General features: G+C 57.3%; 1 protein-coding gene across 2 annotated transcripts in view; it reads right to left on the bottom strand.

The window, feature by feature from the left end:
- Positions 1 to 18,752, bottom strand: part of STRN4 (striatin 4) — a 26,332-nt gene continuing 7,580 nt past the window's right edge. Inside the window, exons 3-18 of one of the 2 annotated variants that reach the window (XM_033128941.1) lie at positions 18,678 to 18,751; positions 17,562 to 17,640; positions 15,009 to 15,206; positions 12,652 to 12,793; positions 9,338 to 9,497; positions 8,647 to 8,760; positions 8,189 to 8,283; positions 5,753 to 5,928; positions 5,621 to 5,668; positions 5,118 to 5,239; positions 3,786 to 3,956; positions 3,498 to 3,638; positions 2,955 to 3,053; positions 2,689 to 2,775; positions 1,183 to 1,406; positions 1 to 930 (exon numbers count right to left, since the gene is read on the bottom strand). In XM_033128941.1, the coding sequence (XP_032984832.1) occupies positions 1,237 to 1,406; positions 2,689 to 2,775; positions 2,955 to 3,053; positions 3,498 to 3,638; positions 3,786 to 3,956; positions 5,118 to 5,239; positions 5,621 to 5,668; positions 5,753 to 5,928; positions 8,189 to 8,283; positions 8,647 to 8,760; positions 9,338 to 9,497; positions 12,652 to 12,793; positions 15,009 to 15,206; positions 17,562 to 17,640; positions 18,678 to 18,751 (1,876 nt within the window). In that variant the 3' untranslated portion in view covers positions 1 to 930; positions 1,183 to 1,236. Of the gene's footprint in view, positions 931 to 1,182; positions 1,407 to 2,688; positions 2,776 to 2,954; positions 3,054 to 3,497; positions 3,639 to 3,785; positions 3,957 to 5,117; positions 5,240 to 5,620; positions 5,669 to 5,752; positions 5,929 to 8,188; positions 8,305 to 8,646; positions 8,761 to 9,337; positions 9,498 to 12,651; positions 12,794 to 15,008; positions 15,207 to 17,561; positions 17,641 to 18,677; position 18,752 lie in introns of both variants that reach the window. The other variant, XM_033128940.1, reaches the window with a different exon arrangement.

The raw sequence follows: 18,752 nt of genomic DNA on the forward strand, positions 1-18,752 counted from the left end.
GTACTACCACCCATCTTACTCCAAAGGGTTTATTGAGACAAGTTTCACATACAAGTCCAGGACAGTAGGGGATGGGGCTTATAAACAGGAATCTGGAAAGGGGGCCTGAGGGCTCAGGATGGAACCCAAAAAGAGTGAAATAAATAGAGGAAGAGAGTGGAGGGCCAGGAGAGGAGACTGACAGACTATCACACAGTGATAACGACATGGGGGGAGGGGGCTCCATTAAAATCCCATTTATTTATACAGATATACAGGGAGTTACGTGGGACCCAGGGGACCCCACGCCACCCTCTCTTGCCTCAGGGAGGGGCAAAAGAAGGCCATCTCTCCCGCTGGGTGACCTGGTGGGGGTGGAGGGGGCTGCCCTTGGAGGAGTGTTGGGGAGGTAGGGGCGGGCACCTCCCCAGAGGGCATCACCTGCTCCCCAGGCAGCTATTGACCTTGGAGGCATTGGGTAGTGTCTGGAAAGTTGTGTTGAGGGAACTGGAGGTGAGGGTGGTGGACTGGGTGTGCTTAGCACTCCCACTGGGGATAGCCTGGGTCCAGCTGGCTCCATGGCTCCCCGAAAGACCCAGAGCAGGGGCATCTGGGTTCCTCCCAGCAGTTCCCACCCAGGTCTGGGAGGACTGAGAGGAGGGGTCAGGGGTTCAAAGAGAGAACCTGGCACCTTCTGGCATCTTGGAAAAGCTGATCCCCAAGGACACTCAGCCCTGGTTGTGCTACTGCCAGAAGGCAGGTCAGAGACCAGGAGTGGGTGTCAGGGCTGAGAGGAAACTCCCAGAGGCCATCTTGGAGGGTGATTCCTGAAGGAGGCAACTCCCCAGGCTGGATGCTGGGGGAAGGGCAGACCATGGGGGAGCGCCTCCTGGGGAAAGGGCCTTTAGCACCACCAGGCTCCAAGACAGGCGGGAAGAGGCTGGGAGGCACCTGCGGGAGACAGAAGGGAGGGGAGACTGAACCATGACCTCCAGGGTATAAGGAGTAAGGCAGCTCTGGGTCCCTCTAAGCCTCAACCCCGCTTCTGAAGGTCCAGACGCTATCCCGGGTGCCCAAACTGACTGCAGAACTTGGCACCCTCGGAAAGGCCAAGCGAAGGGGTGTGTTTAAGGGCCCTGTCGTGGGTGATGATACAGGGGGTTCTGCCTTCCTGAGCCAAGCCTGCTTCCTGCCCAGCCTCACCTCCGTCCCACCTGCCCGGCCCCGATCCCTGGCCAGGGCGGGGCCAGGTGGGCATCATACGAAGACCTTGGCCAGGGCGTCGGCGCCCGCACTGGCGATGAGGGCCTTGCTGGGGTGGCAGGCAACAGCGTGGATGGCCTCCTCGTGCTTCTTGCGGTGGGCTGTGATCTCTTGCACACATGTTTTGTTATCCAGGCTCCACAGACGAAGGGAGCAATCATGGCCTGCGCAGGTGTGGGAGCAGAACGAGCTGTCACCCAGCAGCACTGTACCCCCTAGCTCCTCACCATACCCCCAGACCTGACCCCTGAACCCCTCAGCCGGCCTCTCCAAAGGTCCTTGGAGTTGGGTGGGGGCTCAAACCTTCTCCCGCTCACCTCTGCCCAGTTACCTCCTGATGTCCTTCCTACCATCCATCCATCCAGTTACCAAGGGTTTCCTGAACACCTACTGTGTACTGGTAATGAACAAAATGGGCCAGTGTCCCTGGCCCTGTGGTGTTGACATTCCAGTGTGGGAGAGAGAGTAAATAAGAAAACAGAATAAACAATGCCAGGTGGTCAGGAGTGTGTGGGTACAAGTCGGTCAGCGTGAGGACAGAATGGCCAAGGGGTACAGGGAGAAGAGCCGTAGGGGCAGGGGGGACAGCTAGGGGAAGGCCCTGAGGACTGACAAGAGGCAGGCGTGGCTGCCACAGCCTGAGCAGGGGTGTGGGGAGGAGGTCGGAGAGCCAGGCTCAGCATGGGGCCCAGCTTTGAGGGCCATGAGCCCCTGGAGGGAGACAGCCTGACTTTGTGTCAGAAGGATCAGGCTGGCTGACGTGGAGGCTAGCTCTTTTTGTCCCTTTCTGGGGGGACCCGGGCCCTGCACTGAATCTTCCCTGCCAGGGCTAGATCTCACTCACCATCCCCTCACCGGTCTCCTCGGAGACAGCTGCCCCTGTCACGGGGCAGATTGGGAGGACGAGATGGGTCCAAACCCATCCACTCCCACCCCCAAATGCTCGCAACTCTGCACCCTCAGTTGCTGACAACTCACTGACACGCCACGAAGCGTGTGGCAGCCCCACCCCCATGGCAGGTCTCCCTGACCACCCACACACACCCTTTACCCCCTGGGGAGCAGCCCCCCCCATCTGCCCAAGTCCCACCCCCATCCCTTTGAGGCACAGCCTCAAGGTCGCTGGGCTTCAGTGCCCTTTTAACCAGAGAGAGCAGGGCAGTACTGAATGCGAAACAAGCGTTTGGGGACCGAATCAGATAGACCTGAAATGCCTGCAACTGGCTGTGCTGTGCCCAAGTTACATAACTTCTCTGAACCTTAGTTTCCACATCTGTACAACGGGGTAACAGTACCAACCTCCTAGGGTTATTCAGATTAAATGAGATGATGTAGGAAATGCCTACAGTGCTTTGCTGTCACCCAGAGGCTCCCTGCCCCTGCTTGGATTACTCTCACCAGTTCCCCCAACTGCAGGGAAGAGGAGCCAGGAGGGTCCCAACTTACTTCCCGACATCAGGAATACGCCATTGGGGTCCACGGCCAGGCAGGTGACCGCGTCCAGGTGGGCAACCATGGAGTGCACGCATTTCCCTGAGGGGAGAGGGGCGGCAGGTTACTGTCCCACTCGCCACCTTGCCTGCGAAGGTGAAGAGGCTAGAAGGGACGCTCAGAGCCTCCAACAGACCCCAGCGGTTCTGCGTCTGAGCCTGGTCCAGCCCTGCCTCCCACAAGCACAGGGGAGTCGGGGAGCTGGGAAGGCTGGGCCTCACCTGTCCGGTTGTCCAGGAAGCGGATGCCTCTGTCATCATGGGCGGTGATGGTGAGGGGCTGGTTTGGGTGACTCACCACCTGGTTGATCTGGGTGGGGCCTAGAAAGAAAACAGGGAGCGAGGACGTCAGGGGCACATCGGGGGACCAGGACAAAGGCAAGAGGAGGACCACGCTCCCACACCCTGCGTCTACCTAGATGTTGGGGGCGACACCCAGCCCGCACCCTTCCACGGGCCTCTCTGGTACAACGGGTACTGGGGCCTGCCCTGGCATGGGCAGGAAGATGACGGCCACTGAGACAGCTTGCCCACGCCACTCAGTGGGCGGATGGATGCGTGAATCCCAGACACGCTCCCTCCTCTCAGCCCTCCTGAGACCCCTGCTGTCCGTAAGGGCAGTAGCTGGGACCTCATCTCCTTCCAACCCAGAGCCCCAGAGGGGATGGGGTGCCACGTGCAGCTGAGCAAGCCTCGGATCAGCAAAGCACAGAACTGGGGCCTTGGAGCATTCAGATCGCAACCCCCCGCCCCGGGCCCCCTTACCGCTGCTCCCCGGAGACTCCAGCGTGAGGAGAGCAGTCTCAGCCTCCAGGTCATACAGGACTGTGTCGCCAGAGCAAAAGGAGGCCACGATGTGTGCAGGCTCGATGCTGGTGAAGGCCACTGAGGTGGGGATCCCATGATCTGAGGGCAGAGGGGAGCGAAGGCTGCCTAACAGACCAGCCTGGCCCTGGGACAGGGGTGCAGGAGCCACCCTCCTCTCGAGGCCTCCAGCTCTGTACAGCTCCTGTGGGAGCAGTCATGGTTCCCACTGTCCCTGCCCCCACTCACCGCTGGCTGTGGAGAAGGTACAGAGGCAGGTAGGGCTGCTGCTGCGGGGCTCCCAGATGCGGACAGTGCCATCAGCGGAGCAGGAGGCCAGGCGCCGGGCGGGGGGACTAAAGGCCAAGCCCCACACAGCGTCCCCATGGCCCTCCAGGACATGGCTCAACATGCTCGGGTCTAGACCCACCAAAGGGAGGATGGACTGTGTTAGGGCTGCCGGCCCCGATCCTGGACAGCCTGGGAGCACCAGCTCTGCCACCCTGCACCCAGCTTCATCCCATAATCGTCACGCCCTCAGAGCTTTCCCACCGCAGCCTGCCCTGGAGGCTGTTCACACTGCCCACCAGCTTCTCTTGGAATATTTCAGGGCTCTGAAGGCAGTCCAGCAGGGAAGCCCCAGAGGGCAGGGATGTTCCTCTGTGCCCTGCTGTCCCCCCGGGGCCCACAATAGTGCCTGGCACAGAGTGGGCACTTGATACATAATTTTTAGCACTTAGTTAGGGGAGAAGAAACAACGGCGATTCTCGGCAGCCTGGGCCCTGTGGGTTGGCCCCACCCTTGGTCCCAGCAGTCTTTTCTGCCCCCGTGCACCAGATTTGCCCAGTCACTCCAAAAGGTCATTCCCACCACTGCCTCCCTGGTCCCTCAAGTCCACATGGGGGACTTTGATCGGGCCCTGCTGACGTTCAATGTGTGGCAGCTCGATTGGCTCAGAGCACATTCTGCCAGGGACTGACCCCTGACCTTTCACAGGCTGAGGTGCTCTCTGGAAAATGGTGTTACATTCCTCGAGGGAGACACCGACCTCTAAACTCTGCCATGACAGGATGCTGAGTGAAGTACGTGTGTGATCAAAAGGGTCATCAACAGAGGTGTCAGAGAATAGGGGGACAGACACAAAACAGAGGTGACAGTCTGGTCACTTCTCTACTTAACTCTTAAAGGTGCCCCAAAGATGAAACACAAACTCCCTACAAGCTGGCCCAGGTAACTTCTCCCATCTCACCCGCTCTACTTTCGCCTCACCCACTCCCCCAACCAACCACATAAAGACACTGGCCGAGCCTGAGCGCAGCTCCCCCAGGGCCCAGCTTCCCTGGGCTGAGCCCCCGGCCCTCACTGTTTCTGAGTCAGCTCAACCATCAGCTCATCTTGTGTGACGCAGTGTGACGTGCTGAGTCACGCTATTCCACGCTTCACCAGGCTGAGCGTCCTTGGTGTTCCCCCCAATACCTGCAGCGTTAGGTACAGGCGGATGCTCTGTGTGCTGAGGGAGTGACGCGGTCCCAGTGGACAATGGGTGGGCGAAAGGGAGGGAGGCAGAGGGAGTTGTCTCACCGTAACCATCGTAGGGGTCCATGTTGAGGTCTGGAATCTTCCAGCTGTGGATGCGGGCATCTGCCCCACCACTGTAACAGTATTCACTGTTGCTGCCCAAGGCTACTGCCAACACGGGGCCCCTAGAGGATACAAAGGGGGAGATGAACAACTCAGCGCTTGCCCTTCCCCAATCCCTCCCTGGGGACCGTGAAGTTCTTTCTCTACTAGCATTTTCCAAGGATGGCCAGACGGAATTCAGCATCTGGGGCTCTTGTGCCACTGGGCAAGTAGGCTGTCCCCTGCCTCCCCCCACCCTCCAGGTCTGTTTCCTCCTCCAAAGGCTGTGCTGAGAACGAGCTGAAAGTGGACACTGAAAGCATGCAGAGCACCAGGAGCGAGGGGTGTGTGTGCAGAGGGTCCCAGGGACTCGGAGCCCTCCTGCTGCCCTGCCTCCCGCCAACGGGCCCCTGGGAAGGCAGTGAGCAAGCCAGGGGTCAGCCTGCCTTTGGGGCATTCCCTACCTGTGAGCCCGGAAGGCGTGGATAGGTTCCACGTCTAGTGCAGCATTCCTGTGGGGAGACAGATGTCACCCAGAGCCCCTTGTCACCCAGTCCCCTGGGCCCAGCCCTCCAGCCCTGGGTCGCTGCCCTCACTTCTTGGCTGTGACAGCCTTCTGCAGGTTCCAGAGTTTAAGTGTGCCGTCCTCGGAAGCGGTGAGCAAAGCCGACTGGCTGTGGTGGAAGGCCAGGGCACGGATGCCATCGTAGTGTGAGCGCAGGGTGAATTTGGGGTTCCATGTCTTCTTAAAGGCGTCTTTGCTGTCAGACAACTGGGGTGGGGGGAGCTGCCTCAGGTCTTCTCATCCACCCCAGCAGTCCTGCAGACACTGACATCCAGGACTCCAAGGATTTGTCCTACCCCCACCCCAGACCCCACGGAGCACCACACAGACCAGCCTCCAAACCTGGACATTACCCTCCTCCTCCTGGCGCTGCAGTGTCCCCCCTACTCACTCAACAAGTTCCCACAGTGTGTAGGGATTGTAGGAGACAGGTTCTGGGGAGACAAGTGTCCAAACCCCTGGGATCTCACAGCTCAGAGGGGGCCAGGGAGACACTCAGATCGCCCACCAGTGCGTAGGATTATGAACTACGAGCAGTGTTATGAATTAAAAATACACTGGGCAGGGCTGGCCCGGTGGCTCAGGCGGTTAGAGCTCCATGCTCCTAACTCCGAAGGCTGCCGGTTCGATTCCCATATGGGCCAGTGGGCTCTCAACCACAAGGTTGCCAGTTCAATTCCTCCAGTCCCGCAAGGGATGGTGGGCTCCGCCCCCTGCAACTAAGATTGAACATGGCACCTTGAGCTGAGCTGCCTTCCGGATGGCTCAGTTGGTTGGAGCGCATCCTCTCAACCACAAGGTTGCCAGTTCGATTCCTCGACTCCCGCAAGGGATGGTGGGCTGCGCCCCCCTGCAACTAGCAATGGCAACTGGACCTGGAGCTGAGCTGCGCCCGCCACAACTAAGACTGAAAGGACAACTTGAAGCTGAATGGCACCCTCCACAACTAAGACTGAAAGGACAACAACTTGACTTGGAAAAAAAGTCCTGGAAGTACACACTGTTCCCCAATAAAATCCTGTCCCCCTTCCCCAATAAAATCTTTAAAAAAAAAAAATGCACTGGGCAGAGGCACCCGCAGACTTCCTGCCTCTGTGGGGTCAACAAGGCTTTCCTGAGCAAGTGGCACATGAGCAGGACCTAACGAGACAGGGGAGGGGACTGAGGAAGTGCATGTGCCAAGGCCCTGAGGCAGGAGGCAGCAAGGCGGGGTCCTGGGGTGCAGCCTGAGGGAAGACCTGGGTGGCAGAAAGCAGGGGGGAGAGTGGCAGAGGGTGAGCCCCGTTCAGGAACCTGCATCTCATCCTAAGTGAAGTTGGGGGCTGGGGGAGGGTTTAGAGCAGTGAAATGACAGGTTTGTTGCAGCCATCCCGTGGGAGGCTCGGACTGGGGAAAACACTGACAGTGGCTGCACAGGGAAGAGTTCAGAGAGAGAGGTTAAGAGGTCATATGAAGGCTCTCTGGAAAGAGAGGGCATTTAGACGTGATGCTGGGGCAGGGAAATGGGACGAGTACACAGTGCGGAGAAACAGGGCCACTGCACATGTCCTAAGGTGTCATTCTCCGAGTGTGGACCCAGGGAGGGCCATTTGGGAAAGAAGAGCAGACTATCAGACAAGCCTCAGTGCCCGGCCCCAAGACGGGGTTCACATCTGACGAACCCTTTCATCTAGGCTCTGTCGCCCAAGGTTCCCGCCTCAGCTGTCACTTCTGCCACACTCTTTAGGGTGAGAGAATCTACTGTGGTGTGTGGACCCCCTCACACGCACAATCCCCAGGAGGGGGTCAAACTCAGGCAGCTCCCAGCCTCCCGTCTGGGCTCCCTTCCCAGCTTCCCACAGCAGTCGCCCTGACCTTGCGGAGCCACCAACCACCTATCCTGCTAAACAGAAGCCGTGGGAAGTGCTCTGCCACAGGAAAATGCACACACATGCAGAGTTCGAGATTCCCAGAGAGCCAGACGCCTCTCCATGTCTTGGGCTCACACACCAGCCTTAAGGGCCCCTTTCATTCCAGCCCAGCTGACCTCCCTAGCCCCCCTATGCACCAGAATGGCCTGAGGTTTTGGTTGCTGGCTGGAGGCCATCAGCAATTCCCGCGTGGACTCTTACCCTCACTGCCGCCAGCCCAGAGCCCCCTTCCTCCTCTGATGCTGTATTTCGATTAAGTTCCCCCCTGTCCACGCCCCCAGCAATCGTGGGTCCTGGACTTGAGATGCCCATAAGCTGGGGCAGGAGGGAGTGTCGTCTGGAGAAGAGCCTGGCACCGTGATTAAGACACTGCATCTTCTAGGCCCTGCACCTTGGGGACCCTGTGAAGTCCCTCAACCTGTCTGCAGCAGTACCCCTTGTCCTCATGGGTAAGGGACTGAGCACAGGCCGTGCACACAGTCAGCACCCAGCAAGCGCTGGCACCGTGCAAGATGCCCAACAGGGGTCGTGAGGGGTGGGGCACCCCGAGAACTTACATCACAGCTGAGGTCGTTGTCATTGGTGACGGTGAGATCTGCCAAGTCCCCCAGGCTCACCTCCCCGCCCCCGATAGTGTCCATGATGAAAACGTCTGAGGAGAAGCCAAAGGAACCTGGTGGGGGGAGGGGAGGGAGGGGACAGAGAGGGGCCGGGAGAGAGAAAGAGACAGAGAGAGGCAGAGAGAGAGATGAGGTGTGAGAAAGAGAGACAGGGAGAGGACAAGATCAAGAATCACAGCTGGAAAGAAAGAGACAGGGAGAGACAGACAGGGCAGGACAGACAAAAAGAGGGGGAGACAGACAGACAGACGAACTTTTGGGACAGGGAGGCTGCAGACTAGAGGCCAGGCCTCGACCCTGAGGCCACAGAAGCCCTGGGCTTAGCTCTGCAGCCTCCCTCTGCTGTGGGTGTCGTGGGCCCTGCGGGACTGGACCAGAGTGGAGGGGCCTCTTACCTTCGTGTGGCCGGGGCTGCGGTGTGCCAGGAGGCGGGCCAGTCACTTTGGGGGGCAGCCCATCCACATCCCGAAGGTCGGCCAAAATTCCCTGGAGTTTGACCCTCCGGCTTTCTACAGGGATGAGGCACAGGGCAGGAGTCACCCACCAATTCAACCACGCCAGGCACAGGTGATACCTGCCACCAGAAACTTCTCCTGCAACAGTGGGGAGGCCAGGGAGCCCTGGCCCCAGGGCAGGGGTGGGGGCCAGGCAGAGGAGAACCACTGAGCTGGGAACCCCTCTGGGCCGCCTTGCAGGAGCCTGTCCCCAGTCATCCTCCGTGAGCCCGAGGGCCTCTTAGCTCGGTCACAGTATGGGAGGAAAATGGAGCACTGCCCCGTCGGCCTCACCCCTCGGCTCCCCATCCTGTTTCCTCCCTGAGGTCCGCCAAGATCTGGACGCACACGTGCGGAGGGCTGGAGGCCCTGCTGCAGGAAGAGCCAGGCCTGCCTGTGTCCCCACAGGGATTTTCCAGGGAAGAGGTGCGGGCCTGGCCACTGTGGCGTGGGCCTCGTTCTCCTTGGCTGCCCTCATCTCAGGAAGTGTAAGTGTCCGGTGCAGACCCCAGGGCAGGAAGCAGCTGCAGGCAGCTGTGTGCGCCCCCAGAAACCTCCCCGAGGAAGGCCGGACAGAAAACTCTCCACTCACCCAGCTCGTGGTGGGTGCCCTCTCCAGCACATCGCCGAGGGTCTGCAGAGCCCTCCCCGTCCTCGCCTGAGCCCAGAAAATCAAACTCGTTGATGGCGTCTTCTGAGTCATCCTCCTCATCCTCGTCTTCCATTTCGGGCACCAGGGTCTTGGATGGCAGCTGGGCATGGAGAAAACCAGACAGGTCAGGGGGTTTGCGCCCAGAGTGCAAGCCCACCAGGTCTCAGAACAGAGAAGACAGGGCTCCCTGTCTGGAATTGTCGTGCAGCAGCAGCCACCAGCTCCCCCAGCCAGCCCCACACTTTGGTGGCTGTGCTCCCCCTGCTGGGAGCCTTCGGAGGCTGCACCTTACCAGAGCTGGGTGGGGCCGGGCCCCCCTCCGCCTCCAGCTGTGAGCCCCTCACAGCCCTCCTGCCTTTTGCTCCCCACAATCCTTGCCTGGCAGCACAGTATTTCTCCTGAAGAAAAGCCACCAGACAACCTGCCTCAGGGGAGAGGGACGATGTTTGTCTCCGTGAGTGTGGCGGAGTGTACGAAGGGGCACAATACAAGTGAGAGCAGCCCCGCGGCGACAGTAATAACACGCCCTCATCAAACACTGCCGGCCTCTCTGCACTATTCAGTGCACTAAGACTCACACACGATTTCACAACCCCAAGTACGGACGGTTATCATTGCTGTAATTATTCTTCTCATTTTACAGATGAGAAAACAGGCTGAGCGGAGTGAAGGCCCTTGCCCCAGGCCACCAGGTCCAAGCCATCCCCTCCACACTAAGACAACTCTGGGGCGTGGGCTTCCCTGGGGTTCTCCAAGTCTTCCTTAGAACTTTCCAGATTAGCTGAACTTTAGTTTCCTTATGTAACCAGTATGTCCTGCTTGCAGAATGATAAAAAAAAACAACAACACAAAAACATAGTTCCTCCACTCTAAGAAACAGAATGCAGGGCAAGTGAATACTGAGTTTGCCATTTTCCACGCTCGGTCTTAACCAGGGGTAGAAACCAAATCATCCTGTTTTCCTCAGTCCCATCCCAGCCTTGTGGATTTAGGAGCAGCCTGGCACCTGCATTTCCCACACAGACACCTTTTATACACAGCCTTGTGAGATGACACCTTGCGTGATTCTTTACCCTCTCATGGTGTAAGCATCACATTTTATACAAAGTACCATCCAAGGGCTGTGCACACAGAACCTCCAAGGCTTAAAGTAGTTCCAGAATTTTCAAAGACAATTCTGGTATCTTAGTTCCACTGTAAGCATGTAAAAGCATACGCAGCCCAGCACGGGGACGCTGACGACCACCTTTCAGGGAAGCTTCTCCCTCCTAAGTGACTCCGGCCTGTACCGTGTCCTGGGCACCCACGGAGCCGGCCTCAGTCAGACAGTGAACAACTCGAGGGCGAGACTGACCCCCTCCAAGCTCAGCACCCCAAGCTGGGTCTGGAGCGGTACGAATTTGGAAGCAACACCTTGTAGGCATTTGTGAGGGACCAGCCTCTGGTGGGCAAGGGAGGCCCAGAGGGCTGGCACATGGGCACTTCCTCTTCCTTTCCAGAAGACCAAGAGCCAGGGTTTTGACAGCATGCCCAGAGGCCGTGGTGCGGGTCGGGGCTCCACAGGACTGTACAGGTGCTCTGCAAGGACCACGAGAGAGGGCCTGTGACTGTCCGTGCCAAAGCACTGTAAGTATCTCTACTACCACCACCGCAGAGCGCGCGGCATGGTCAGCCACTGTGCAGCCAAGGCCTTTCTAGGCGTGAACTCATTCAAATCAAATCCTCTGCAGCCCCCAGACAGGGACCATCAGCCCCAGAAACTGAAGCTAAGACCATCAGGTTCCCAACATTACACAGCCAGGACAGTGGACACTCAGGGAGTCACGGGCAAGGCTTTCAAATCAGTCTGGTCACTGACAGACTGTGTAGAGACAGAGGGCCCGGGGAGGTGTGAAACCCCCGCACACTGAGGCACCCCCTCAGGGCAGGTGGTACAGGGGCAGTGACAGAGTATGAAAAGTCAGCGATAATTTCGACAAGCGGTAGGAGGAACCAGCAATTGGGACCAGGGGACAGCAGTACTGGAGAGCCGGGCTCAGACATACCCTGCTTCTCCTGTAAACCCAGCTCCAGGGTTTTGATCTGTGTCCTCCATTCCATTCACTATGTTCACTGAGCACGTAGGCCAGGCAGGACCCTGTCCTGAGCCACACTGGGGACATGGGACGGAGGAGAGGCCAGGACAGACCTGGTCCCTCACAGGGATGCAAGGTGGAGGACACAGACCTGACACGAGACAGGGAGACCAACCCCCAAGAGGCTCCTGAGCTTATAAGGAGGAGGGCAGCAAGGTTGAGTCAGGGAAGGCTTCCTAGAGGAGGAGGGGGTGTCTGAGGTGGACCTGAAGGAGGGAGGGAGGGAGAGAGGGACTTCTGATGGGCAGGCGGGTTAAAGAAAGGCAGTCTCGCACAGATGCCCCCTCTACAGGCACGTGTCCCTGTCTCCACTGTGGCATGTCCCTTTGTATGTGACTGCTTACAAGCCCGTCGCCAGCCACAACTCCTCCACGTCGGGAACTGTGTCTCCATACCCTTGCTGGCAGCAGAGCTGGCCCGTGAGGCCCAAACTGAAGTTTACTGGACAAACGAGACTATGCCACGCCTCAGGACAGCACCGTCGAGATGGCAGGGACACGGGCTGTGGCAGTTAAGGAGCAGGGGTGAAATGTGGTGTGCGCCGTATCTTGAGGTCAAGCTGAAGGGATCTGGACTTTACCCTGTGAAGTGTCCCAGGCCTGGGTCCTGACACCAACAGCAGACTGGAGAGTCACATCCTCCAGAAGCCCCCACGGAGCCCTGCCCCCACCCAGCCACATTTATTCAGGGTGCCGGGGAGCACAGTGAAAAGACCGCCAGAGTCCCTGCCTTGTGGAGCTCACCCTCTATGGGGGGACAGGGAGCCACTGCCACCCCAAACAATATCTGAGCACGACTGTGATCAGACTAGCCCAAAGGAGAGAGCGCTGTGGGGGCACCACGGGGGCTGGCCTGGTCTGCAGAGTTCAGGAACGACCGCTCAGAAGCACCTGAGCTGAAGCAGGGAGGACGGAGAGAACAGGGGCACAGGGGTATAGAGGCAGGCCCTCGCAGTAAAGACCTAGGCGCCTCTGAAGCTACTGAGGCAAGGGGACGGGGACTGGAGGATGTGCTCAGGCCACACACAGACCAGAGGGAGTCCCCTGGCACCTACAGGGGCACAAAACAGGTGGGTCCTCTGGGAGGAGAGCAGGGGCACTTCCTCTGCTCACGGCTCACCTTCACGCGCTGCTTTTTGTGCTGCACACTGTCCAGCTCGTCGTCCTCGTCGCTGTCTTCGTCCTCACAGCTCTGCAGGAAGGGGATCTGCTCCAGCACCGAGCCACCCAAGCGCTCTTTGCCATCTCTGCCTGCCGCATTCCTGCCCACGACAGGGGGGCAGAGGGGGTGTTAGTCCTGCCAAGGGACAAAGCTCCAATGGGAGGGCACCGAGGCTTGGTGGCCAGAGCCTAGACCCAGCTCTCAGGGGCTGAGCCCATCCTGACCCTGGAGGAACCTTGACTGATCACACACAGGGCCGCAATCCCAGCCTCTGCCTGACAGACGATCACCCCAGATCAAACCTTCATTTTGACCAGACTGGGCCCACCTCCTCATTTGCGTTCTGAGCCCGAGTTCCAGAGGACTAGCCCCCAACCCTGACCACACATGTCCCCGCATGTCCTGACTGAGAAGGAGAGCTACACAAGAAAGTGCCACTGACTCTGCAGCCCCCGTTCCCACGGCCTGGTCAAACCACAAGCGCAGGTCAGGGGAGTGGCAGATAGCCCCAGCAGGAAAAGAGGAACTGGTCACCCATGCACGGGCCCTACAGCCAGCCTGGCCCTGGGCGAGCATGCACTCGCCCACTGACAAGATGGCACTCCTGGTTCCACCTTCCAGCCTGCTGTTTAATGCCCAACTGAGAGACAAGTTTTAGCAAAAGAAGTTATTTGCCAAACCTGACTCCAGGTAGAAAGGGGGTGGAATTCAAAGTTCAGATAATTGCAAAGAGCCTCCTTTTTTGCCACTAGGCTGATGCTCTTGTCAACGGCCGGGTACATGGTGACTGCTCGGGGAGACCTTTCCGCCAGCTCGCCGAGTCCAGCACGCACTTCCTGGCCTCCGCGTGCACCCCCTCCGAGCAGAACGTGTCTGTGCTCAGCTGCCAGGACACCATGCTCAGGGTTTCCTCCCCCACAACTGGCTGCCTTGGCTCAGCCTCCTCCTGCCCTTCTCTCTGGCATCTAGACAGAGGAGAGCCCCCAGGGCTCAGTCCTCGCACCTCCTCTCTGCACCTGCCACCTACACTGTCTCCCTCGTGACCACAAAGTCCTGTGATTTTCAAAATCCCCGTGCTGGTGAACTAGTCACACTTAGGAGTCAAGCCCCTCTCCCCTCCACCGCCCCCCGCTCCAGGCTGGCTACTCATCACCTGCACTGGGGTCACCAGGCACCTCCTGCTCCACTCATCCGAAACAGCCCCCTTGATGTGCCTCTCATCTTCCCCATCTCAGCCAATGCTGCTCCCAGCTGCTCAGACCAAACCCTGGAGTTAGTCCTAGTGTCTTTCCTTTCTCCCCACACCCAATCCTTTAAATCATGTCAACTTATCCTAAAAACCCAGCGAGAAGCTGACCCCTTCTTGCCCCTCCACCTAACGTCCCCCATCTCTCACCTGGACACTGCCGTCGTCTCCCAACCGCTCTCCCTGCCCTGACTCAGGCCCTCATTCAGCCGCTGCTTCTCGAAGCAGACCAAGTGTGTCAGATTACGTCACACCCCAGCTGGAAACCACTGGCTTCCCACAACCCTCAGACTAGAATCCAAACTTCTTATCATGGCCAATGAGGCCGTTTGACCTGACTCCTGAGACCAGCCTCACCGCAGACCAGAGCCCCACGCGCGCCCCTGCAGCCACGCCGACCTTTCTGCTGACTCCCAAACATGCCAGGTCTCCTCCGTCTCAGAAACTGTCCACCTGCTGTTTCCTCTGCCCAGAACATTCTCCCTCCACCTACTTGTGTGGCTTACCTGCACTTCTCTGTCCAAACTTCACCTCCACGAAGAGGTCCTCCCCACCCACCTCATCCAAAGTGTTTCTATTTCTCCAATCAGTCTTCCTTACTACCCTGCCTTTTCTTCATAGCACCTAACATCTCATTATTTATTCTGACGGATAACGATTATGGATGAGAGATTGAGTAAGAGCCAGAGGGCAGTGACTGTGTGTCTTGTTCCCTGCCAGGTCCTAGCATGAGGCCCAGGGGCTGCCTGCATTCAGGAGGTGCTCGATTCAATGTCTGCTGAGGGGTGGACAGGGCTGAACTTCAGCAGAGAGGGCAGGCTGGAGATGAGCCACGGTGCGTGTATCAGCACAAAGGCGAGGCCATGGGAGAGTATGGGCAGGGGACTCAGAACAGAAGCAGGCTCCCACAATGAAGGGACAGAGGGTTCCGGAACAAATGAGCCCAGAACAGGCTCCAGGAAGGAAGTGGCCGGCAGAGCCTCCACGAGCACTTGCTGAGTTTTCTGACAACGGCCTTCATCAGGAGGGAGGAGGCAGAGGGCTGGACCCACCAGGCCCACGGGCTCACCTCTTGATCTGCTCCTCGATCTGCTTCACCAGCAGTGACTCCCCGCCACTGAGCCCCCCAGGGCCCGGCGTTGCCCTGGGGCCCCCTTCACTGGGCTCCACAGCCCCATTGAGCTCCAACGAGCGGCCCAGCAGGGACCGCACGCGCTTGGACCGCATGTCCAGGATGGTGTCGGTGTAGCCCACCTCTTCCAGGTACCTGTGGGGAGGCAGAATCAGTGCGGGCAGGCATCTTGGGGCTTCTTTCGATACTGCAGGCATATATGAAGGACAGTAACTTGGGATAACCATTTTGGAGGAGCAGCTTAAGACTATACACCAAAATTTTAAATAAGCACGTCCTTGACCCCGCTGTTTCACCTTCCAGACTACTGCCAGTGGCAGCCTTCTACACGGACACAGTGCTGTCACATAGATGCTCGCGGCAATGTTGGGCAGGAGAGCCAACCTACACGTCCACGGACGAGGGCTGTGGAGCAAATTACTGATGGGACACTAGGCAGAAACTCAACGAGGCAGAGCACCAAAAAAAGATGGCCACGACAAATGGCTTAAAGAAAACTGTAAGTTATGTGTTCTGTACAATTCAAGTGTTTGTCTTAAAAAGTGTTCATGAGTGTATAAATATAGACTACACACACACAACTTGTAATACGCTACCCTCTCCCTACAAGGCCAAGAAAGATGTATATTAAACTTATGAGCAGGGCTGGCCCCCATGGCTCAGGTGGTTGGAGCGCTGCGCTTCTAACGCCGAGGTTGCCAGTTCGATTCCCACATGGGCCAGTGAGCTGCGCCCTCTACAGCTAAGATTGTGAACAATGGCTCTCCTGGGAGCTGGGCGGCCGGATTGCTGTGAAACTGCTGTGTGCTACTGTGGGCTGCCGTGGGCAGCGTGAGTGGCCAGCAGCAGGCGAGAGCTGCCATGAGCTGCTGTGAGCGGCCGACCAGCGGCCGACCAGCGACCAACTGCCTCAGCTGGGGGGAGCTCAAGGCTCATAATACGTGCGTGGGCCAGGGGGTTGTGTCCTACACTAGACTGAGAAACAACAGCTTGAAACGGAGTGGGGGGTGGAGAGGTGGAAGAAAGGGGAAAAAACAAACAAACTTATGAGCAGTCAGTGACCTCAGTGACCTCTGGAGAATAGGACTAGGGACATAAGAGGAACTTTTGTAACTTATTCTATTCACTTCTACAAATCAGCATTTATTACTTCTGCAATCAAAAAAAAAAAAATTGAAGCCAGTCAGTACTGGTCTAAAAGCTTAAAACAAAAAAAGGTGTGGGGGAATTATGGTTATCAGTGGCTTCAAAAAATACAAGCCAAAAATTAATTAATTAATTTAAAAAATATGCAAGCCAAGAATTCCTTGCTGGTCCTCAGCAGGCTCCTCGAAAATCCTTTTGTTTACTGTGACCCTGTCCCTTTGGGACCTCTGCCCCTGCACATTAGACAAGACTTGCCTTCACTGCTGTCTCATTGTGTGCTGGCGTGTGTGTGAGGCTCCCCAGCAGTGGAGAGGCGGGGGAGCATGGGGGTGAAGAATTTGGGCTCTGGGGGCTCTGGCGACGGACCGATGGAGATCCACTCCGTCGGACGGAGATCCACAGACCTTCCACTCATTAGCTGTGACCTTATGCAAACAGATACTCTCTGCACCTCAGGTTTTTAATATGTGAAAATAAGGGGAATGCTAGCAGTTATACCACATGAGGATTTACGTGAAGCATCAACACGTGCCAAATGTTAAGAGTGCCAGGCGTACACGAGATGGCAAGTGTTGCCTATCATAATCATTTTGTTATTGTTTGAACACACTAAGTAAGCTAGCAATTGCACTGCCAGGTATTAACTTAAGAAAATTAAGGGTACGGAGAAATAAGGAACCCCCTGATGTTTGTCACACTGTCTGTAAGAACCCCTTCAATGGAATACAAGAAGGGGTTGGCTATAGAAAGTTATTGTTACCCACCTCACAGACTACCATACAGTTCTTAAAATGATGCAACACAACTAATTTATATGGAAAGATACTCACAACACTTAGCAAAACCAATGCATTACAAAACACTGCGAGAGGGGAGCCCATTTATAAAGCGTGCGCGCGCACACACACACAGCCATGACTGAGAGTATATGTGCCAAAATGTTTACGGGGGCATGAAATTCCTTGGGTGGTATAATTATGGAGTGATTTCTATTTTCTCTTTGTGTTTCCCTAGATTTCCCAAGTTTTCTAAAACACACAAATGTCTTTAATAATAAAAAATAATTCAACGCCACCCTTGGGGAAAAAAGCGAGAGGCATTTCGGACCGCTTTCCAAGCATGGGGGTCCCCTACATCTGGCTCCTACAGTGAGTCTTCCTGCCCTCTCCCGGGCAGGGCTCCACCCAGAGGGTGACAGGCCATCTCAGCTGTGGCCAGCAGGGATCCCAATAGTTCAGTGTCCCCAGGGAGGCCAGGAAGGACTGTGGAGCCTTCAGGCTTATCTCCCAAGCCAGATGTGTCCCCCCCGAACCCCCCCGCCCCCGGCGCGCTCTGCACACTCACTGCCGGAGAAGCTGCCGTCCCTCCTTCCACACCAGCGGGCTGTTCTCCAGGGTGACCGACTCCACTGGGCCATTGGAAACTGGAGGGTGGAGAGAGGAGGCAGGCCGGTAGTCAGGGCACCACCACGTCCCCATCACTGTCCCCAGCTTCCTCACCCTCAAACCCCAGGTGGTCACTGTCACGGTCCCACGGAGTCCTTCTGAGTGTGTGAAACCTACTCTCCCTTCCGCACTCCTCATCTCTCATCTCCTGACCGGTCATTCCCCAAACCATCCCCAGACGATCTTCAGACTCAGTTCTGTTATGTAATTTTCCTACACAGGAAGCCGGCCCAGTTCTGAGAGACGGGCAGACTCGACTGGGTTCAAGTCCAGCTCTGCCACTTCCCGGCTGTGTGGCCTTGAGCTGGTTAGTTGACCTATCTGAGCCGGTTTCCTCTCCTGGGACATGAAGTTAACAATAGCAGCACCTACCTCTTGGGACTGTCGGGTGGATTAAATGAGGTATCTATTTATTCTATTCATCAAATACGTTACTGGACATCTACTACGTGCCTGGCTAGGTCCCCAGGTGACGTCAGTAAACAAACCTCCTGCCCTTGTGGAATCCACTCTTGGAGGAGGAGTCTGACATACAGAACAACAGTCACCATCAGCCTGGCAGTGAAGGCCGTGACATGTCACCTGGCACCTCACGCCCGCCACCCCACTCCACTTGTTCCAGTCACACCCAATCGCTCCTGTGTTCTAACATACCACACTCCTGCCTCCCCCTGCAGCACCTTCCCGACTGCCCTGCTGGTGAACTGATCCCTCTTTCAAGGAGCAGAGACTGTAACGGACCTTGTGCGTCTGTCTCTATTTCCCAGAGGGACCACAGGCAGGACGGGCCTTCTTCACCACTCTCACTGTCCCGTCTCCCGGCAGGGCCAGCACAGTACCTGGCACAGCCGCCGAAGGGGAGGAGCACTGAGGGTGAGAGCCAACCCCTCCCCAGGCCTTCGGCCAGCTCTGCATCCATGGAGCAAAGTGAGAAAGCTGCAGCCCACCTCGGCCCTCCTCCAGCTCAGTCAGGTTTGTGGGGAGTGGCAAGTGGGGAGGATCTGAGGGTGGGTACCTTGTTCTGACAGGTCCAGTTTCTTCTCCCCCTGGTTCGGGTCGGTCCCAAACTTCAATTTATGATACTTGGCCC

This window comes from Rhinolophus ferrumequinum, chromosome 15 (genome assembly GCF_004115265.2).
Source record: "Rhinolophus ferrumequinum isolate MPI-CBG mRhiFer1 chromosome 15, mRhiFer1_v1.p, whole genome shotgun sequence".
Taxonomy (NCBI): domain Eukaryota; kingdom Metazoa; phylum Chordata; class Mammalia; order Chiroptera; family Rhinolophidae; genus Rhinolophus; species Rhinolophus ferrumequinum.